This window comes from Tursiops truncatus, chromosome 13 (assembly GCF_011762595.2).
Source record: "Tursiops truncatus isolate mTurTru1 chromosome 13, mTurTru1.mat.Y, whole genome shotgun sequence".
NCBI classification, from domain to species: domain Eukaryota; kingdom Metazoa; phylum Chordata; class Mammalia; order Artiodactyla; family Delphinidae; genus Tursiops; species Tursiops truncatus.
In genome coordinates this window covers 11,907,622-11,931,580 of record NC_047046.1, presented here as the reverse complement: position 1 = coordinate 11,931,580, position 23,959 = coordinate 11,907,622, and the positions used below count along the sequence as shown (strand labels likewise).

General features: G+C 44.6%; 1 protein-coding gene across 2 annotated transcripts in view; it reads right to left on the bottom strand.

Annotated features, from left to right (window-relative positions):
• The window catches only part of TESC (tescalcin), a 62,898-nt gene that overhangs the window by 34,381 nt on the left and 4,558 nt on the right, over window positions 1-23,959 (bottom strand). For both annotated transcript variants that reach the window (XM_073790111.1, XM_033836926.2), the window contains exon 2: window positions 1,587-1,656. In XM_073790111.1, the coding sequence (XP_073646212.1) occupies window positions 1,587-1,656 (70 nt within the window). The remainder of the gene's footprint in view (window positions 1-1,586; window positions 1,657-23,959) is intronic.

The window sequence follows — 23,959 nt, the reverse complement described above, 5'->3', positions numbered from 1 at the left end:
GGACCCCAGACCCATAATAATGAGAAGCCCAAGGCAGCTTATGATAGGGCTGGGGGCACAGCTTGGTGGAAAATTATCTTGAGGAAGGGGGCCCCACCTTCATCCCCCCCCAGTTGTGAGCTGCATGGTGGTCCCGCCAGCCAGCACAGATATTGCCCACCTGGCACAGAGCATGTGCCCGTGAACTTCTAAAGGAATGAAGGCTGCCCTTCACACCTCCATGTTCCAAAATCCAGGTGCACATGTGTCACCTCCCCTGAGACCTGCACCCATTCCTCAGCCCCTGGTCCAAGGAAGCCCTTGGAAATCACTCCACCCTCCACCCCTGCCCTTGGCAGAAGACCCAGCCCTGCTCACTCACAGCTCTGGGAAAAAAACAATTTGCATTTCCAACCCCTGGCTATGGTGACTGGCTCAGCGCTGGGCATGTGACCCCATCAGAGCCAATGAGAAGCCAGAGGAACTTTTGCTGGGCTCTTCAGTGGGCTGAGTGAGTGAGATGTGTAGAATTCAAGAAGTCAGTCCTGATTTAATTTACTCCCGCCCTGGATATAATCAAATTGAGACCAGAGGCCATCAGAACCTTGAGCCCACCAGACTCTGAGCTTTGGAAACGGATGCTCTGAGAATATAACGCACTGGATTAACAACATGCCTTTGTTTAGACAGACAAGAGAAAGTGGATAGTTTTTACATGTTGCTTTCCATAAAAATTTGGTTAAATTTTAAGTCCATTTACTAAGAAAAAAACATGCTTCCCTGGACTATTTAAAGGTTTATTTTAAAGTTCCAAGACTGTAACCTTGAGACTCTGAATGTCTATTCTAGGAAACTACATCTGTTAGAAAGTTTGTGGTAGAACAGTACTCATTTTACATTGGAAACTGCTTGCTTTAGTTCAACTCGAAGCTTCCTCATCAACTTTGTGCTCGACTCATTGACTCGGACTTCTCACTAACTTAGTTCTAAATAACAACCACCACCTAAGACTGAACACACTCTCGTAGAAGGCGGCAAACAGTCCAAGGCGTTCCTCCTCACAGAAAGGTAACCCACCAGCCTCTACAAGATTCACATTAAATAACGCAATGTGAAATGGTGATTTTCCCTGACAGAAATCTGAGGCTGGAACTACCAACCAGAGGAAGCGGGGTCAACAGCCAGCGCCTCATGACAGCATTCAAGCCCCTGAACTGAGCCGCACCACAACTGATCATCTTTGGGGTGCCCAGCACTGGGAGTGATCCTGGCACTCAACAGGCCCATCATGTGTGTCTGGGGCTCCAGGGAAGGCAAGGTGAGGTAGGGGTGGCTGACCAGCTCTTTGTCCCCAACCCCTTGTTTTCACTCCAGTTATAATTTTCTGATCCCAATAGAAACAGATGAGATTCTTTTCCTCCCGGGTGAGGACATCTTGTCTAGAAGGAACCAAAAGCATTACGACAACTACAGCTTTGTCTCAGGAAATGGGGCTACCCAGGGGCTCTGGGAGAGCCAGCCAGCACTCAGGGGAAGAGATAAATGGAAAGGGCCATCCCTGAAGGTCACGGCCCTGTCCGACACCCAAACCCAGCTGCTGATCTTACCGAATGGTGGGCTGGTCTCCACTCAGGTGCTTAAATCTCCGGTGGAGCTGCTCGATCTGGTCAGACGAGACTACAAAGTAGGAGAAAAAAAGAAAAAAAGGAAGTGAGAAAGGCATCATTGACCTTTGAACTCGGAGCTACGGGAGGGAGGCTAGAGTCTCACCCTCACCCTCCTGTTCCATTCATCCTCTCGCCATCTCCTACCAAGGCAAAACGAAGCTCAGGATGAAGAAGCGGGTTTGCCATTCCTCCTGGTAACACAGCTCTGAGGTTATTAACTCTGCCCCTTTAGCAGTAAGACAATTACTACTAATAACAGCTCGTGGGACAGGACAAACGTGAACCAGGTCACCCTCTCTTTCCTCAGCTCATTAAAGAGATGGTACCTGCTTGTCTGACTTCCTCCCCTCCCACTCCTGGAGATGGGCTTTTCCCCACTGAAAAAGGGGCTTCCTATGTCACATTGAAAGAGACAGGAGGAGGGAAGGGGGAAAGTGGTTCAGGCTGGTGCCGGAAGTGATTTGGGAGACCCGTAGTAAGAAGTGTACAGAGAATCTGGTAAAGCAAGAGAAGTGGAAGGAAAAGAAATAGAATTTTGATCATTGCTGTTGTGGGCAATGTATTTAGATAACCTCAATTGTTTCATTTTCTTCCTTCCAGTTTGATTGAGATATAATTGATGTATAGCACTGTGTAAGTTTAAGGTGTACCGCATAATGATTTGAGTCACATACACCATGAAACGATGACCACAGTAAGTTTAGTGAATGTCCATCATCTCATATGTAAAATTTAATAAATCACTGAAGAAATCAAAGAGGAATCAAAAAAAATTACCTAGAGGCAAATGACAATGAAAACACAATGATCCAAAACCTATGGGATGCAGCAAAAGCAGTTCTAAGAGGGAAGTTTATAGCTATACAATCTTACCTCAGGAAACAAGAAAAATCTCAAATAAACAACCTAATCTTATACCTAAAGCAACAAGAGAAAGAAGAACAAATAGAACCCAATGTTAGTAGAATGAAAGAAATCATAAAGATCAGAGCAGAAAAAAATGAAATAGAGACAAAGAAAACAACAGGAAAAATCAATGAAACTAAAAGCTGGTTCTTTGTAAAGATAAACAGAATTAATAAACCTTTAGCCAGACTCATCAAGAAAAAAAGGGAGAGGACTCGAATCAATCAAATTGGAAATGAAAAAAGGAGAAGTTAAACAGACACCACAGAAATATAAAGGATCATAAGAGACTACTACAAACAACAATACGTCAATAAAATGGAGAACCTAGGAGAAATGGACAAATTCTTAGAAAGGTACAACCTTCCAAGACTGAACCAGGAAGAAATAGAAAATATGAACACCAATTACAAGTACTGAAATTGAAACAGTGATTAAAAAACTTCCAACAAACAAAAGTCCAGGACCAGATGGCTTCACAGGTGAATTCTATCGAACATTTAGAGAAGAGTTATTAACACCTATCCTTCTTAAACTCTTCCAAAAATTGCAGAGGAAGGAACACTTTCAAACTCATTCTATGAGGCCACCATCACCCTGATATGAAAACCAGACAAAGGTACCACACAAAAAAAGAAAATTACAGACCAATAAAACTGATCAACATAGATGCAAAAATCCTAAACAAAATACTAGCAAACCAAATCCAACAACACATTAAAAGGATCATACACCATGATCAAGTGGGATTTATCCCAGGGATGCAAGGATTCTTCAGTATCTGCAAATCAATCGGTGTGATAAACCACAGTAACAAACTGAAGAAAAGAAACCATATAATCATCTCAACAGATGCAGGAAAAGCTTTTGACAAAATTCAACACCCATCTATGATAAAAACTCTCCAGAAAGTGAGTATAGAGAGAACTTACCTCAAAATAATAAAGGCCACATATGACAAACCCACAGCTAACATCACTCTCAATGGTGAAAAGCTGAAAGTATTCCCTCTAAGATCAGGAACAAGACAAGGATGTCCAATGTCACCACTTATATGCAACACAGTTTTGGAAATTCTAGCCATGGCAAACAGAGAAGAAGAAGAAACAAAAGGAACCCAAATTGGAAAAGAAGTAAAACTGTCACTGTTTGCAGATGACATGACACTATACACAGAAAATCCTAAAGATGCTACCAGGAGACTACTAGAGCTCATCAATGAATTCAGTAAAGTTGTAGGATACAAAATTAATACACAGAAGTCTCTTCATTCCTATACACTAACAACGGAAGATCAGAAAGAGAAATCAAGGAAATAATCTATTTACCATCGCAGCAAAAAGAATAAAACACCTAGGAATAAACCTACCTAAGGAGGCAAAAGACTTGTACTTAGGAAACTATAAGATATGATGAAAGAAATAAAAGACACAAACAGATAGAGACATATACCACGTTACTGAACTGGAAGAATCAATACTGTCAAAAAGACTATACTACCCAAGGCAATCTACAGATTCAATGCAATCCCTATCAAGTTACCAATGGCGTTTTTCACAGAACTAGAACAAAAAAATTTTTTTAATTTGTATGGAAATACAAAAGACCCCAAATAGCCAAAGCAACCCTGAGAAAGAAAAATGGAGCTGGAGGAATCAGGCTCCCTGACTTCAGACTATACTACAAAGCTACAGTAATTGAAGCAGTATGGTACTGGCACAAAAACAGAAATATAGATCAATGGCACAGGATAGAAAGCCCAGAAATAAACCCACAAAGCTATGGTCAATGAATCTATGACAAAGGAGGCAAGAATATACAATGGAGAAAAGACAGTCACTTGAATAAGTGGTGCTGGGGAAAACTGGACAGCTACATGTAGAAGAATGAAATTAGAACACTAACATCATACACAAAAATAAACAAAATGGATTAATGGGGACTACGCTGGTGGTGCAGTGGTTAAGAATCTGCCTGCCAATGCGGATTTGAGCCCTGGTCTGGGAAGATCCCACATGCTGTGGAGCAATTAAGCCCGTGCGCCACAACTACTGAGCTTGCGTGCCTAGAGCCCGTGCTCCACAACAAGAGAAGCCACTGCAATGAGAAGTCCGTGCCCCACAACAAAGAGTAGCCCCTGCTCGCCGCAACTAGAGAAAGCCTGCGCGCAGCAACGAAGACCCAATGCAGCCAAATAAATAAATTTTAAAAAATGGATTAATGACCTAAATGTAAGGCCAGACACTATAAAACTCTTAGAGGAAAACATAGGCAGAACACTCTGACATAAATTGCAGCAATAACTTCTTTGATTCACCTCCTAGAGTAATGAAAATAAAAACAAAAATAAACAAATGAGACCAAATTAAACTTAAAAGCTTCTGCACAGCAAAGAAAACCATAAACAAAACAAAAAGACAACCCACAGAATGGCAGAAAATGTTTGCAAATGAAGCAATCAACAAGGGATTGATTAATCTCCAAAATATACAAACAGCTCATGCAGCTCTTATATCAAAAAACAAACAACCCAATCAAAAAAAGGGCAGAAGATCTAAGTAGACATTTCTCCAAAAAAGTCATAAAGATAGCCTGAAGCACATGAAAACATGCTTGACATCACTAATTATCAGAGAAATGCAAATCAAAACTACAGTGAGGTATCACCTCACACCAGTCAGAATGGCCATCATCAAAAAGTCTACAAACAATAAATGCTGGAGAGGGTGTGGAGAAAAGGGAACTCTCCTACACTGTTGGTAGGAATGTAAATTGGTACAGCCGCTATAGAGAACAGTATGGAGGTTCCTTAAAAAGCTAAAAACAGAACTACCATATGATCTAGCAATCCTACTCCTGGGCACATATCTGGAGAAAACTATAATTTAAAAAGATACATGCACCTCAATGTTCACTGCAGCGCTATTACAATAGCCAGGACATGGAAGCAACCTAAATGCCCACTGACAGAGGAATGGATAAAGAAGATGTGGTACATGTATACAATGGAATATTACTTAGCCATAAAAAAAGAAGAAAATCATGCCATTTGCAGCAACATGGATGCAACTAGAAATTATACTAAGTCAGACAAAGACAAATATATCATTTATATGTGGAATCTAATTTTAAAAAATGATACAAATGAACTTATTTACAAAACGGAAACAGATATCAAAAACAAACTTATGGTTACCAAGGGGGAAAAGCTGGGGGGAGGGATAAATCAGGAGTTTGGGATTGACACACACACCCTACTGTATATAAGACAGATAACAAACAAGGACCTACTATACAGCTCAGGGAACTCTACTCAATACTCTGTGATAACCTATATGAGAAAAAGATCTGAAAACGAATGAAAGTATGTATGTGCATAACTGAATCTCTTTGCTGTACACCTGAAATGAACACAACATTGGAAATCAACTGTACTCCAATAAAAGTTAATAAAAAAAAAAGAAAAAACTATTTTTTTCCATGTGATGAGAACTGTTAGGATTTACTTTCCTAACAACTTTCATGTATAACATACGGCAACGTTCGTTCTATTTATCATGTGGTACATCACATCCCTAGTACTGATTTATCTTATAAGTGCAAGATCGTACCCTCTGACTGCCGTCATCCAAGTCCCCCCCCCACCCCCAACTGTTTTAGAAAACCTACAGTTTTTTTTTTTTTTTATTACCATTTTTTGGTGGGTAGACCCTGTTTATTCCACAGCTAAGACTGGGCCTGGTGGGTTCCAAGCTTTGGAAGGCTTCCACCCACGTGTCGGTGCTTATTTTATGAAACGCACAATATTAAACCCTTATGTGTACCTTCTCACTTCCTCCTCAAAACAACCCTGTGAATAGATACTTTTTCCCTCTGTTGTATCACTGGAAAAGTGTAGCTCAGAGGGTGCTATGATCACACAACTGTGATTGGTGGAACTGGGATTCAACCTCACATCTCCCCAGCTGCACAGCCCACCCTTAACCGCTACACAACATCACCTCTCTTCCCAGAATATCCTAGTGTTTGAGGCCCTTAGGCCTGGTGCCTGGGGACTATGGACAGTTCCGGCAAAACTTTCTGAAATGGGGCTTCCCTGGTGGCACAGTGGTTAAGAATCCGCCTGCCAATGCAGGGGACACAGGTTCGAGCCCTGGTTGGGGAAGATCACACATGCTGCAGAGCAACTAAGCCCGTGCGTCACAACTACTGAGCCTGCACTCTAGAGCCCGCGAGCCACAACTACTGAAGCCCGCATGGCTAAGGCCCATGCTCCGCAACGAGAAGCCACTGCAATGAGAAGCCTGAGCACTGCAATGCAAAGCAGCCCCCGCTCGCCACAACTAGAGAAAGTCTGCGTGCAGCAACGAAGACCCAATGCACCCCCCCAAAAAAAAAAATTAACATAAAATAAATAAATTTAAAAAAACTTTCCGAAATGGTGGCTGGGCTGGGGAAGGGCTCTCTCCCCGCACCAGACTCTTGGCATTTCTCATCCCTTAAGCATCTTTTCTCTTCCTGTTCCAGAGGTAGCTAATTTCTGGGGCCAACTGGTCACCTTACTTTACTTCATGTTTTTTTTTAGCCTCAGGCTCGAGCTGTGATCTCTTCAAGAATCTGCAACTCAGGGGACTTCCCCAGTGGTCCAGTGGGTAAGACTCCACGCTACGAATGCAGGGGGCCTGGGTTCGATCCCCGGTCTGGGAACTAGATCCCGCGTGTACGCCGCAACTAAGAAGTCCGCGTGCCACAACTAAAAGATCCCGCATGCCAGCAACTAAAAAAAAAAAAAGATCCCGCATACCGCAATGAAGATCCCGTGTGCAGCAACTAAGAACCGGTGCAGCCAAAGTAAGTAAATAAATAAATATTCGAAATAAAAAAGAATATGCAACTCAGAATTCTCAAGCCTTTCTAGAAGCTGTTGTTGGCTAGAAAATACTCTTTACAATGACCAACCCATCCCGAAGGCCTGCTATGTGCTGGGGGAATGGGGCTCATCTCCACACATTAGCTCATCTGTTCCTCATGACGCCCTGGCAGGAGGCTGCATCCCATATTACAGATGTAGAAACTGACACTCGGAAAGGTCAGGTAACCCTTGGGGACAGTTATCACCTTTCTGGAGGAAAATACAGCCATTTACATCATATGTATGTTAGCACGGACATTCGTGTATTCCATGGTCTGGCCATTCCACTCTTAAATTAAGTACATACCCAACAGAAATGCATATTTGCACACGTCAGAAGATGCGTAGAAGGAGTTCACGGCAGCACGATCTGAAGAGCCCTAAGCTGGAAATTATCCAAACGCCCTGCAATGGCAGAGTAAAGTGTGTGGTATATGCAAGTAATGGAATAGGATACAGCAGTGAAAATGAACACACAGTACGGACAATAACTTGGGTGAGTTCCAAAACATAACAACAAGCAGAAGCAGCCAGACATGGAAGAGTACCTACTTTATGACTCCATTTACATAAAGCTCAAAAACGGGCAACACTCATCTGCAGTGTTAAGGCAGGATAGGAAGGCTACATACGGTACGATTCCAACTACATGACATTCTGGAAGAGGCAAAACTACCGAGACGGCAACGAGGTCAGTGGTTACCAGGGGAGCGATGAGTTGGCGAAGCACAGAGGATTTTTAAGGCAGTGAACCTACTCTGTATGATACTATAATGATGGATACACGTCATCATACATTTGTCCAAACCCACAGGATGTAGGACGCCAAGAGGGAACCTCATGTAAACCGTGCACTCTGGGTGATGATGTATCAATGGAGGTCCATCAATTGTAACAAATGTCCTCTCTGGTGGGGGATGCTGACAGTGGGCGAGGCTGTGCGTGGGGGGGGGGCAGGGGGCCATGAGTAATCTCTGTACCTTCCCCTGAATTTTGCTGTTAACCTAAAATGGCTCATATTAACATCTTAATTTTTTAAAAGTTAGGATAGAAGTTGCCCTTGATGGGGCAGTAATTTGAATGGGGCTTGAGAGGGTTTCTGGGAACTGGAAGCGTTTAATTCTTGATCCAGCTGCAGGTTACACAGATGTGTTCTCAGAAAGTTTTGGGATCTGCATGCTCACTAGTGATGCACTCTTCTGTATACGATATCGCAATAAAACATTTACTTAAGAAGCTCAGCAATTCTACTCGGCGGGGATTTATCCTGAAAGAATAAATCCAACGGGTACAACAAGATGAGTACATAACTGTTCACCGTTACATTCTCTACAACAGTGTAAAAACGACTCAACCTCAGGGCCCACCACGAGCAGATCAGTTAAATACTTTATGGGAGGTTCAGCCAATTTTTTAAAAAAGATGCTGTGTTTAAAAGTGACAGTTGTGTACTGAATGTGAACATACATTCCAACATAATGTTGTCTAAAAACAACGCTATGAAAACAGCACGAACGCCCATTGGGAAAACATCTAAATATATACAAATGTATATAAGTAAGGAAAGAAAATCAACCTGTTTTCCCCAAATAATAATAGCAATTATCTCTCAAGGCTGGGATTAAAGACTATGTTTGTTTTGCTTTGATTCATCTATATTTTCCAAACCGTCTCTTATACAATATATATTTATTAGTCATGTAATGAATATTTTAAGCACCCAATATGGCCCCATGTGAGACAGCCGAGGGATCTCAAATATATTGTTAGTGGTGAATCAGTCATTGGCAAGTACTGCATCCTGGGCACGTGTGTGCTTATTTAATCATCTCCGTGACCCAATGACCAAAAGACAGACGATTCCCATTTTACAGATACGCAGATCAGTAACCTGCTCAAGGTCACTAAACTTCAAAGAGGCAGACCCAGGATTTTAACTTAGTTTGTCTGGCAGAACATGTGTGGTTTAGTTAAGGTTTTCTTTCTAACTGACACCCCACACTGCCTCGCTTTAGGTGATCAGATGACACTGGCCAATTAGAGTTCTCAGCTCTAACTCACAAATCAAAAAAACTTACACTGATGCCATTTGCAGCAACATGGATGGACCTAGAGATCACCATACTAAGTGAAGTAAGTCGGAGAAAGACAAATTATGATATGATATTGCTTATATGTGGAATCTTAAAAAATGATACAAATGAACTTATTTACAAAGCAGAAATAGACTTACAGACATAGAAAACAAACTTATGTTTACCAAAGGGGAAAGGGGGGAGGGAGGGATAAATGAGGCGTTTGGGATTAACATGCACACACTACTATATATAAAATAGATGAACAACAAGGTGCTACTGTATAGCAGAGAACTATACTCAATATCTTATAATGATCTATAATGGAAAAGAATCTAAAAAAGAATATATATATGTATAACTGAGTCATTTTGCTATATACCTGAAACTAACACATCGTAAATCAATTATATTTCAGTAATTTTAAAAAAATACACTGATGTGTTGTGAAATAATGATCAGAAATTAACGCCAACCACACGCTCCCAAACCACCTCCATGAAAAATAAGTGAGAGGGGCCCGTCACAAAGCCACGCCTGGCGGGTTTCCATTTATATGAAACACTCAGAGAGGCAGAGCCATAGAGACAGAAAGTAGACCAGTGGTCGCCTGGGGCTGTGGAAAGAGAGAGGGAATCACTGCTAATAGCAAAGGAGTTTCTTTGACGGGGATGAAAATGTTCCAAAATTAGACTGTTACACAACCCTGTGATTACACGACAAACTGAGGACACTTTTTTTTTTTTTATTTTTTGCGGTACACGGGCCTCTCACTGTTGTGGCCTCTCCCGTTGCGGAGCACAGGCTCCGGACGCGCAGGCTCAGCGGCCATGGCTCACGGGCCCAGCCACTCCGCGGCACGTGGGATCCTCCCGGACCGGGTCACGAACCCGTGTCCCCTGCATCGGCGGGCGGACTCTCAACCACTGCGCCACCAGGGAAGCCCTCAACTGTGGACACTTTAAATGGGTGAAATGCAGGGGATGTGAGTTATATCTCAATAAGGACATTAAGAAAGAAGTTAGTGCATAATCATGACAACAATAGGCATTAATTAAAAATAGGCATTCGTTGAGCTGTGTCCTGGGCACTGTGTTCGACTTTACTCTCGACAAGCCTTGGCCCACATAAGTCTCAATCAATCCTATCAGGTAGGCACAGTTTTCTCCCCAACCTAGAGATGGGAACACTGAGACCTGCCCAAGGTCACACAGACGGGAAGCACTGTGTAAACCATGAACCATCTCAGACCAGATTTCTCGAAGAGTTTCCAGCTAATTGCATCCAAAGGGCATGCACACGTGACACACGCACCTCTCTGTCCTGCTTGATTGAAAGCAGAGGAATTAGGAGGACAAACTCCCCAATTCTGGTTCCATCTTTTTGGCACTCAAATCCTCAGAGCCAAGAGCTCAGCCCTCAGCTAAGCTCCTGTGCCCTCAACTCCGGCCCCCCAGGCTGACCCTGGGCCCCCTATAAGGTCCGTCCCGTGAGCGCCTGATACACAGGTGCCCATGTCACACCCTGGAAGGCCCTGTCTGTTGTCCCCTCAAAGGTTCCCGGGATGGAAGCTTTTCCAGTTTCCCTGCTCCTCACTCTGAGCCCTCTCTCCAGGCCCCTGTGAGGTCACAGCTGCCATGGGAACGGGAGGCAGAGACACCTTGAGCCTGGCATCTCACCTCATTATTTTGGGTATCAGATTTCAACCTGAGGGAAATATACACCCTTCCATGGGGCTGGTGGGAGTTTAATCTGCCCAATTTTGCGGGGGGGGGGGGGGGCAGGGCAGAGTGACTTGTCATTTTGTATCAAAAGTTTAAACAAAAAAGTATACGCCTGTACTGTCCAATACAGAGCCACATGTGGCTACTGAAATGTGCTGAAGTGTAAAAAAAAAAAATACTGGCTTTAAAAGACCTAGTACGAAAAAAACGTAAACTGTCTTAATAATTTTTATATTAATTATATTTGAAATAATATTTTAGTTACAATGGGTTAAATATATTATTAAACTAACTTCACCTGTTTCTTTACTTTTTTTTTTTTAATGTGGCTACTAGAAAATCGGGAATTACATTCCATCTATTGCTCGTTGAAAATTTAGAATTATTCCACCTTGCATTATATTTGTGCTGGAGAGTGCTTGGTACACGCGCTCTGAAGCAGGAACTTGATCCCTAGGAATGAATCCTGAGTAACCGAGACATATGTACAAAGATAAACAGATAAGAGTAATCATCGTTGTCTGTTTCAAACAGTAAAAAATTGGGGCAATGCCGGGCCACGGGAAACGGGTTAAATAAATCCTGGCGCATCCTAGACGGCCTGAGAAAACATGTTTAAAATATCGTGGGACATCGGAAAATGGTCATGGAATATCATGACATGGAAAAACCAACAGGCAACAAAGATCTCATTTACATCCAAGTTCATATTGTTATACAAGTGTGTGCACAAGAAAAATTAGGAAAGGTTCACAACAAAATAGTAAATTGTTCCAGAAAGTAGAATGACAGGACATTTCCCTCCTCTAGCTCCTTATCTTTGCTTACCTGTCCTTTAACTTTTCTGCAATTAATAGGGATTACGTGTGCCATCTTATTTAAATTAAAAAAATTTTAACTTCAACAGCTATAATGAAAAGTAAAACAGAAAATACCTAGCGCTGGTGACACTGTGGAGAAACTGGACCCCTCAGACGTTGCTGGTGGGAATGGAAAATTGCGCAGCTGCTGTGGAAAAGAGTTTGGTGACTCCTCAATAAATTAAACATAGATTTACCACACAATCCAGAAATTCTGCTCCTAAGTATATAACCAAGATAAATGAAAACATACGCCCACAGAAAAACCCATAAATGAATGTTCACAGCACTACGATGCATAACAGCCAAAAGGTAGAAACAACCCAGATGTCCATCAACAGGTGACTGGATTAAGCAAGCAGCTCATGCAGCTCAATATCAAAAAAAAACCCAGTCAAAAAACGGGTGGAAGATCTAAACAGACATTTCTCCAAAGAAGACACACAGATGGGCAAAGAGCACATGAAAAGACGCTCAACATCACTAATTATCAGAGAAATGCAAATCAAAACTACAATGAGGTATCACCTCATACCTGTCAGAATGGCCGTCATCAAAAAGTCGACAAACAGAGCTGCAATGAACATCTTGGTACATGACTCTTTTTGAATTATGGTTTTCTCAGGGTAGATGCCCAGTAGTGGGATGGCTGGGTCGTATGGTAGTTCTATTTTTAGTTTTTGAAGGAACTTCCATACTGTTCTCCATAGTGGCTGTATCAATTTACATTCCCACCAACAGTGCAAGAGGGTTCCCTTTTCTCCACACCCTCTCCAGCATTTATTGTTTGTAGATTTTTTGATGATGACCATTCTGACCGTGTGAGATGATATCTCATTGTAGTTTGGATTTGCATTTCTCTAATGATTAATGATGTTGAGCATTCTTACATGGAAGTAACCTAAGTGTCCATCAACAGATGAATGGATAAAGAAGATGTGGCAGATATATACAATGGAATATTACTCAGCCATAAAAAGGAACGAAAACTGAGTTATTTGTAGTGAGGTGGATAGACCTAGAGTCTGTCATACAGAGTGAAGTAAGTCAGAAAAAGAAAAACAAATACTGTATGCTAACACATATATATGGAATCTAAAAAAAGAAGGAAAAAAAAGTCAGAAGAACCTAGGGGCAAGATGGGAATAAAGATGCAGACCCACTAGAGAATGGACTTGAGGATATGGGGAGGGGGAAGGGTAAGCTGGGACAAAGTAAGAGAGTGGCGTGGACATATACACACTACCAAACGTAAAACAGATAGCTAGTGGGAAGCAGCCGCATAGCCCAGGGAGATCAGCTCCGTGCTTTGTGACCACCTAGAGGGGTGGGATAGGGAGGGTGGGAGGGAGGAAGACGCAAGAGGGAAGAGATATGGGAACATATGTATATGTATAACTGATTCACTTTGCTATAAAGCAGAAACTAACACACCATTGTAAAGCAATTATACTCTAATAAAGATGTTCAAAAAAAAAGTCTACAAACAAATGCTGGGGAGGGTGTGGAGAAAAGGGGACCCTCTTGCACTGTTGGTGGAAATGTAAATGCATACAGCCACTGTGGAGAACAGTATGGAGGTTCCTTAAAAAACTGAAAATAGTACTACCATACGATCCAGCAATCCCACTACTGGGCATATATCTGGAGAAAACTAATTTGAAAGATACATGCACCCCAATGTTCACTGAAGCACTCTTACAATAGCCAGGACACGGAAGCAACGTAAATGTCCACCGAAAGAGGTATGGATAAAGAAGATGGGGTACATATATACAATGGAATATTGCTCAGCCATAAAAAAGAATGAAATAATGCCATTTGCAGCAACATGGATGGACCTAGAGATTGTCATACTGAGTGAAGTAAGTCAGAAAGAGAAAGATAAGTATCATATGATATCACTTATAAGTGGAATTTTAAAAAATGATACAAATGGACTTACTTACAAAACAGAAACAGACTCACAGACTTCAAAAACAAACTTATGGTTACTAAAGGGGAAAGATGGAGGGGAGGGATAAATCAGGAGTTAGGGATGAACATAAACAAACTACTACATCTAAAACCGATAATCAACAAGGACCTACTGCATAGCACAGGGAACTCTACTCAGTGTTCTGTAACAACCTATATGGGAAAAGAATCTGAAAAAGAATGGATATAAGTATATGTATAACTGAATCACTTTGCTGTACACCTGAAACTAACACAACATTGTAAATCAACTATACTCCAATAGAAGTTTAAAATTAAATTTAAAAAATAAGTACTAGGGGCGTAATGTACATGGTAAATATAATTAACACTGCCGTATGTTATATATGAAAGTTACTGAGAGAAAATCCTAAGAGTTCTCATCACAAGAAAAAAAGGTTTTTTTCTCTTTCTTTAATTTTGTATCTATATGAAATGATGGATGTTCACTAAACTTATTGCGAGCATCACTTCGTGATGTATGTAAGTCAAATCATTATGCTGCACACCTTAAACTTATAGAGTGCTGTAGGTTAATTATATCTCAGTAAAACTGGAAGAAGAAAAAAGGCCAGCAGCACAAATAGTTTTTTCCTCCCATATTCAGTTTGCTTGTTTACTAAAAACTACATATTTAAGGAAACAAAGAACAATATTTGATTAAAAATTGACTTAATAAAAAAGTGTTCTATCCATACAATGGAATATTATTTGGCCATAAAAAAGGATGGAGTAACTGACACCTGCTACGACGTGGATGAACCTGGAACACATTCTGCTGAGGCAAAGAAACCAGACACAAAAGGCCACATAGTGTGTGATTCCACTGATGTGAAATGCCCAGAACAGGCAAATCTACGGACACAGAAAGTGCGTGAGTGGGGTGCTAATGGATATGGGGTCTCTGCCTGGCCCTGGCCCCAACGGTCAGGCTGCCGCCCTGGTATGCTAAGCAAGGAGTCACTGGGGAAGGAGAGTCGTACGGACCAGGGGTCAGAGACAACACTCAGGAAGGAGGGCGGGAGGAGACTAGGCACCCAAAATCTCCCACGAGGTCCAGCCTCCCTCACATGACTTGCGAGGAAACCGAAGATCCCCATTTACCCATGTCCGCTACGGGGCGGTCAGGACTATTTGAGCCTGGTGGCGAGGGGCATATAGAATACCACTTGCTTCTTCCTCCCAGAATCTGGGCTGCCCTCAGGGGTGTGAGGGCCTGACGGACTCCTCCGTGGCACACCTGTATCTGCTCAACCCTCTGACAGGTGCCCCCACCACTCATTAAGAGATATTTACTGAGTGCCTCTGGTTTGCTGGGCACCTGCCAGATACCAAGGATGCAGACACAAGAGGCAGAGCCCTCACCTCGCTGGGATCCAGGGTCCTAAGTGCAGTGTCCGCTTGCCAAGGAGCACCAAGGTTGGAGTAGGGCTTCCGGTCCACGGGGATGGGGTGGGAGGTGATGCCCAGTGGGATCCCAGGGGCTGAGGGCTGGCGCAGGCAGAGTGAGAAGAACTCGGGGAGCTCCAAGCCCTTTAGCACGGGTGGGAGGCAGACTAGGAACAGGGGCACAGGAGTGGGGGGCGCACACGTCACACTAAGGCACTCAGACTTCACCCTGAGTTTCCGGAGGGTGCTAAGCTACAGAACCACATCCCATGTGCCCGGTAACCGAACGGAGGGCTGATGCAGATGATGGGGCTGGGTACCCACCGAGAGGCGGGCAGCTGGAGCAGTCGAGGTAGGGAAGGGCGCTCAAGACACAGCTGAGAGAAGCGAGGGTGGTTGAGAGCATGCTGGCTGCTGTCTCCAGGGGCACCCCAAAGCCACCCTGCCTCCCTCCGCTTCCCCCTGCAGTGCCAGCCTGGATGCAGGCTCTGGGACTCCAAGTGGCATCACTGGGAAGGGCTTGGTGGCTTCCAGGACCCCCAAAGCTCTCCTGCTGGCTGTGTCCCGAGAGACTGGCCAGTACTCAACCCAGGCATTGGCCGAGGTCCTGCAACACAGAGATGCGCCCAGCCAGACAGAAAGGTGAGCTAACCCCATCGCTTCCAAGAGCTGCAGGTTCAACCCCCAGCTTCTCGTCTTACTAAACCTTCTCCCCAAGACTGTTAACTTCCTCCTCCATAATTCAGAGATAATAATAGCACTGCCTACACGTGGCTGTTCATACCACGAAAAACAATCAAATCACATAAACAACATGCATAATCGTCAAAACGTGGGAACCCAAATGTCCATCTACTTGTGAACAGATGAACAAAATGCGGCATCTCCATCCAATGGAACATTATTCCACCACGAGACAGAATGAAGCAGTGACGCTTGATACAACCTGGATGAACCTTGAAAACATGACATTAAGAAGCCAGACACGCAAGGCCACTACTGTACGCTTCCTTTTATATGAATCTCCCAAAGGAAGCAAGTCCATAGAGACAGAAAGTAGGTTAGTGGTTGCCAGGGGCTACGAGTTGGGAGATTAGAGTGACTGCTGAAGCTTCTTTGTGGGGTGATGAAGATGGTCGGGAAATACAGTGGCGACGGCGGCATAGCATCGTGAATGTGCTTAATGACACTGAATTGCATGCTTCCCTGTTGGTCCAGTGGTTAGGACTCCACACTTCCACGGTTGGGGGCCCAGGTTCAATCCCTGGTTGGGAAACTAAGATCCTGCAAGCCGCACGGTGCGGCCAAAATAAATAAATAAATAATAAAAATAAAATAAAATGGTTAGGATGGTAAATTTCATGTTATGTGAATTTTGCCCCCATTGAAAAAAAAATGATATACACACTGAGCACTGAACCTGGCCGGAAGAGCGTAAGATCCTGGAGCCGCCGTGCTTGCTAGTATTATGTCCCCAAAGCAATAATCTCATGGTACCTATGCGGCTCTTCAGCTGCCTCCAGGATCCCAGGGGAGAGAGAACTTGTGCCCCTCCTGGAATTACAGCCCAAGCAATGACTAAGCCGGGGCCTGGGCAGGGAGAGCGAGGGACCGGCCTCCACAGCCTGGAAGGGACCCTCCCCCACACGCCTGGCACCCACACGATGCTTCACGGTGCCGGATACCATGTTCCTCTCCTCCACCTGCCTGCCCCTTGGAAGCCATGTGCCGGGCGTGTACACATGCCAGACCACACCTCACTGCTGGGAATTTAAAGTAATCCAAAGATGCACCTGGGTGCCCTCGGTCCTGAGAATGAAGTTATCAAACTCAATTCTATTCCAAAGCAGAAGCAACGACAAGAAGATTAATTGCTGGCCTTCCTCCAGCAGCTTTCAACCCTTTGCTCGAAAACGTCAACCCGCTTTGTAAGTGCAAAAGCTGAGGGGTTCCCAGGAAGAGCTGCCCCGGGCCCATGCCGGCCTGAGGACGGCATTTATTTTAGGTACCGAGGGTCTTGTTAGGATATTTCCTTTTGTTTTGTTTTCTGCACAGAATGAATCCTCCAAATCTCAGGACTGGAGGGGACTCTGGGACAGGCTGAAGGGACATGATTTCAGAAAACATTCTCCCCTCATGAGCAACGAGACAACTCAGGAAGCTGTCAGAGTGGGTGAGCATGACTCAAAATCGCACAGACCATGCTCTGCTCATCCGCGCTCACCTTCCTACGGCTAGCCTCTGTTCTTTCCCATTTGCCTTAGAGCGGTAATAATAACCACCAAGTGTCAGCACTTACTCAGAGGCAGGAACTAAGCCAAACACTTGACACACATGATCTTATTTAGTCCTCGTCACAGTGCCTGCCTCTCCTGGGGGTTATCACACCCATTTTACAGATATGGAAACTGACTCTCAGAGAGGGTAAGTCACTCGCTGAAGGTCACATGGATATAAGTGGCAGAACTGGGATTTGAACCCGGGTCTGTGACTCCGGAATCTGTTCTCATGACCATCTGCCGTGCTGTCTGCCAAAACTAAGAAGCGACTGGGACAATGAATACATACCATTTACATCACTAAACGAAGAGAGATGTCTCCATTTTAATAAAAAGAGTAAAGATGAGGAAGGGAGAAAAGCAACAGTTAATCAGCAGAGATTTGGGCACTTTTCAGAGTCTCTAGGAAACTGGTTTTCACATTCTTCCAGAACTATCTTCAGCTCCAGATTTACCAAAAGCATGAGGGCTTATTATGGTAGGACATTTAGGTAAAGAACTCCAGTATCAGGACTTCCCTGGTGGTCCAGTGGTTAAGACTCCACGCTTCCAAAGCAGGGGGCGTGGGGTAGACCCCTGACTGGGGAACTAAGATCCCACATGCCACACAGCACGGCCAAAAAATATTAAAACAAAAACAAAACTCCAGTTCCTTCTACAAGGAGCTAACACAGACTTTGCATTCCACTATGAACCTGTGAAGCACTGGACAAAATTAGAAAAAAATTTAAGACATCACTAAGCTTGAAAGAGAGGGAAATCCCCAGGTGCCAGAGCAAGGAGGGGACTCAGACCCAGCAAGTGAGGTGGCCCAGGGGTACCAGAATATTTCCAGGCTCTCACAGCAAAGGTGTGGCTTCTAGCCCACTGAGTGACAGCAGTGGCCTGGGGTCCATACGAGTTAGAAGTGAGACTCCTATCAAAAGCTAGAGCACAAAGGACTGCCTCTCCATATAAGGTGGGACAGAAAAATGTTCCCTGCTGGCCCAGAGAATCAACAAGGAAGCTGACTCTGCAGAAGAGGTGGCAGGGTGCAGAGGAGAGGAGGGGGACTCTATGAGGAATCAAAACTCCAGGCCTGTGTCATTCACAAGAGAAAAATCCAAACCTCCGTGGCACAGGAAAGCCAAATTGAGGAATTAATGTAAAAAGTGTTTCCAGACCAGCGAAAGCCCTAAGGTACCCAGAACAACAAATGCAAAGCACTGTGTGAGGTACTTCTATAGCCCAGGGCACAGGGTTCTCTCATGGGAGAGGTACTTCAGCTAAGCCCACCTCTACTTGGTGTGGCCTCAGCATGAATCTGGAGATGACTGAAAACCAGGGGGGGAGCCAGCCCAAAGATGAGCTCAGAATCAAAACCCAAACTACACAGCAAATGACCACCATATGGGATAATCAGCAGACACAGTTAATAAATGGAATGGACCCCCAAGAAGATGAGACAGCAGAAACTATGCAGTAAGCTTTAAATTATTACGAATAATATAAGAACAGTGCCCTATGACAAAAGCAGTGAATCTGAAAACCTTATAGAACTTACAAAATGGTTTTTTTTAAGTCTATGGAATTTAAAAAACTAAGTTGGGTTAAGGCAGCAAAGCTGTAATAGCTAAAGAGAGAATTAGTGAATTGGAAGACAGACCTAAGGAAACAAATCAAAATACAGCACAGAGCAACAAAAAGATAGGAAATATGCAAGAAAAGTAAAGAGGCATTCAGGACAGGATGACACGGTTCATCCCCTTCCAAAGTAATTACTGAGGAAAAAGATTAGGAGAAAGGGGAGAGGTAATATCTTCATTATGGAAGATATCAGTCAATTTATAATAATACAGCATAAACCATTCCCAGGCAGGATAAATTAAATCCACACCTACACAAAGCACCTAAAAAAACACCACCAACAAATATTTTTAAACAAAGGGGAAAAAGCAGATTTCTACAAAGAAATATCAATCAGACAAAAGAGATGACTTTTCCACAGCAAGAAGAGACCAAAAACTCAGTGCTGAGAGAAAACATGCAGCAACCTCAAATTTTATACCCAGCCAAATGATCATTCCTGCAGCCTGGCAAAATAAAGACATTTTCAGACCAAGCTGACAACTCACAGAGACTTGTTGCAAACGCCATGGAAAGGTGTGTTACATAAGAAGAAACTGAACTTGGGGACTTCCCTGGTGGTCCAGTGGGTAGGACTCTGTGCTCCCAAGGCAGGGGGCCCGGGTTCGATCCCTGGTTGGGGAACTAGATCCCGTATGCATGCTGTGACTAAGAGTTTGCATGCAACAACTAAGAAGCTCGCACGCCCCAACTAAAAAAGGATCCTGCATGCCGCAACGAAGATCCTGCATGCCACAACTAAGACCTCATACAGCCAAAATAAATACATATTTAAAAAAACCCTGAATCTGTAAGGAAGAATGGTTGCAAAAATTAAGAGTCTGCATAAAACAAAAACCAATATGTAGGTTTTTAAATTAAAGAAAAAATACTACAGAGTGATACAAATTAAAGCACGCTAAGGTCCCTGATCATTAGCACAACATCAAGAAAATGACAAACTTGACGCATGTCAAAGATGGCAGGTGTGTCACGAGTGATATGAATTACTGAAGGAAGTTACAGAATACCCTTAAAACGGAGATATATGGCCAGCTTCTGAAAGGTTTACAATCGAAACCATCTGTACCTGCCAACAACTATTGAACACTTATGACGTGTGAAGAGCTTTACTCAAATTCTCATTCAATCCTCACAGCAGCCCTGAGACACATTCCCATCATACAGATGAGGAAACTAAGACTCAGGGAGGCGACGTTTCTTGCTTAGACAGTAAACAGCAGCGTCGTGATTCAAACCCACATCTACCTGCTGCTAAAGGTCAAGGTGGTGGAAGGCTAGTCTGTGTCCACGTGGGACTCTGGCTGAGGCCTTGGAGATGCAGGAGAGGACAAGATAAGGGAAGTCCTGAGAACTACCAGGTGGGTTAGGCCTGTGAAGTGCTGGGTGCTCACCTGGGGTTCTCTGATCACTGAGACCCTGGCATGGGTGCTCAGGAGCTGGGAAGGCGCCCCCCCCCCCCCCCACTGCTTTCTCTTTCCATCGCTGTATAACTCAGCCACACCAACCGTGCTGCTGTCTCCTGCCTGGCCACCCGCCCTCCCTCCCAGAGTACCTGGGCCCTGAGACCTAACTGCTCCCTTTCACCTCCCAGGGAGCTGTGCTGAGAACAGAAGGCCCACTTCTGACAGCCTGCCCGTCCACAAAGGTCACACTGTTGGGACAACAAAGGGCCTTTATGTCCTCACGCTTAAGGTGATTTCCACCACTGGCAGAAATCACCCACTTGACCTTCTGGTTTTATGAATTAATAATAAAGATGGAGCCGGCGACAGGATGGCTGGCAGGACCAGGGTGCCAGGCTCCTCGTCACCTTGCCCAGCCTCTCCAGGCTGGGAAAAGGAGGCCCTGCCTTATCTTCCCAAAGCAGTGGGCACTCCTGAGCCAAAAACGCCTTGTTCCCCGGGCTTGAGATAGCAGATACTAAAGTGCTTTGCAAAAGTAGACGCATCTTATCGCGGCGTTTTTTCTGTAGGATTGGGCCGTATGGCATATCTGAGCAGTGATTAAATTCCATGCTACATTCTGGGGACCATTAACTCACAGAAAAATTACCCTGCCAGCGTGGGGATGGGGGAGGCGAGAAAGAAAGATGCATGAGGGATCTAATCACTACTAATCCGTGGAGCTGAGAAGTCTTGGAGTGGATTGCCGGTTGCTTTCACGCAGAGAAAACACAACTTCTGAAACAGACGTGAGCCACACAGTCAGACCCAGGAAATGGAGGGGGTCTCTTCTTCTTAGCCCTCCCCACACCCCTCACACTGCTCATCACCAAGCTTGCCCTCCCTGGGGGTTTGGGGGGCATAGCCCACACTTCTAGAACTTTCCACATCACCCAGAGCTAATCCCATCTGCCTTGAGGTCCGATTCTCCCCTTGCCAGCTGGGCAAACAAGTGTGTGGAACACTGTTAACAAGGTCACGGGGCAGCAGTGTTGACTCTCACAGATAACACGACTTGGGGTCACTCACACTCTCCACCTATGTTGTCACATGGGAGAGGCAGTTTCTCTTTGCACCCAAAAAAGAGTTTTTTGTTGTTTTTTTTTTACAGTGTATTCCTAAATTTATTTTTATTGAGTATGGTTGCTTTACAACGCTGTGTTAGCCTCCACTGCACAACAAAATGAATCCGCCATACGTACACACACAGATGCCCCCTCCCTTTTGGACTTCCCTCCCATTTAGGCCACCACAGGGCATTAGGTGAGTTCCCCGTCCTATACAGCATGTTCCCATCAGCTGTCCATTTTATACACAGTATCAATAATATATATGTGTCAATCCCAGTCTCCCAGTCCCTCCCACCCCACCCCTTTCCCCCTTGGCATCCATACATTTGTTCTCTACCCGTCTCTACTTCTGCTTTGCAAGTAAGATCATCTATGCCATGAAAGAGGCCTTGTTTTGAATTTGGGTTCCACATACCACATCTAATTTTAATTTATTTTAATTATATTTTCTTTGTTTTTATTTTAGTTATTTTAATTATATTTTATATTTTTTAATTTTAATTATATTATTTTAATTATATTTTCTTTGTTTTTATTGAAGTATAATTGATTTATAATATCAAAACCGTGTTAGCTGCAGGTGTACAGCACAGTGATTCAGTTATACGTATGCATCTAAGTGACCCTGAGCAGTCACCTGCGTGTCTGAGCCTCAGTTTCCTCATCTGTAACCGAGTAACAAAAGTCCCACTGGGCTCTTAGGAGGACGAGATGATGGATGGAAAAGGCCCAAGAAAGAGCAGCTGTTACCTCATCCACAGCTCTAGACTGTCTCGTTGACTGCCACGTCTTCAAAGGGGTGGAGACGGCGGCTCAGAGAGGGCTGCGGCCTGGAGCAGGCGTCCCAGCACTGCCACGTGGGGCAAGCCCGATGATCGCCGGCCTCCGAGCCCTATTCTGCAGCTACTGCTAACGTGGGATGACCGGATCCGGGTGCACAGAGTGCAAAACGGGCCAGGGCAGGGGGTGCTTCTGGGTGCCCAGGAATTAGTTCACTTGCTACCCAGCCCTTTCCCGCACGTTTCCACACTGGGAGCACCCAGGGAGTGGGCAGAGGTCTGGACAACCCACCCGACCAAGGCAGAAAAGGTTCCAGAGGGCTGGGGTCCCTTGGCCCTCCCTGCTGTGGTCATGACCACTGCGCCCAGGGCCCCTGAGAGCTCAGCCTTTGGGGATCAGTCCTCCCAGATAAGTTTGCTCCTCCCTCAGCAGGGAGCCACCATTATTCATTCTTCTCAAGAGCTTTAAGTGCTCTTATTATTACTCTCTATTTGGGATCTGATTTACATACTGTGGAATGTATCGTCACTGTTTTAAGAATCTCAGGGAAGTTGAGGGTCTACATCTCCCAGAGCCCCACGGACACAATTCTGCACCCCACTTTATGGGTTTCAGAGACTCCCCAAGGACCCCAAGTTAAAACCACAGTCCACCCCAGAGGAAACGGAAAGGAGCCAATAGGTCTTGTTGGCCATTCAGCTTCACAAGCCTTGGTGACAACAGGAATGAACACAGTGGCACCGGCCGGTCCGCCCTTACCCCTCAAGGCCCCGAGCTTCAGGAAGGCAGGGGAGGTGTCATGCCACCAGGGCATGTGGCATGTGGTGAAGGGGCTGAGGCTGTGGTCTGGGGCTGCTTGAAGACTTTATAACCCAGGAGTACTGCCCAGCCAGGAGATTCCAGTGGAAAATGCAGCCCAGGCCACACAGGCCTCCCGCATCTCTGGTTCCCTCCCCAAAGGATGAGGTCCGGGGGTCAGACCAGGACTTGAATCCCGCCTCTGCTTCTCAGAGGCCTGTGGCAGTCACGTCCTCTCTTCAACCTTGACTTCCCCATCTCTGGAATGGGAAGGGCACAGTGTTCCTGGGAGGATTCCATGAGCCACCGCGGGGAAACTTCATAGCTCAGCACAGTGTTTGGCAGGTGACAGGTGCCCGATAAACATTAGCTGTGGAGCTGTCCTGGAGCCCGAAGGAAAAAACAGACCCCTCCACTTTTCCCAGATTCCTCCTCGCATTCTTTCCTTTCCAATTCCAGAAGCAGACACGGG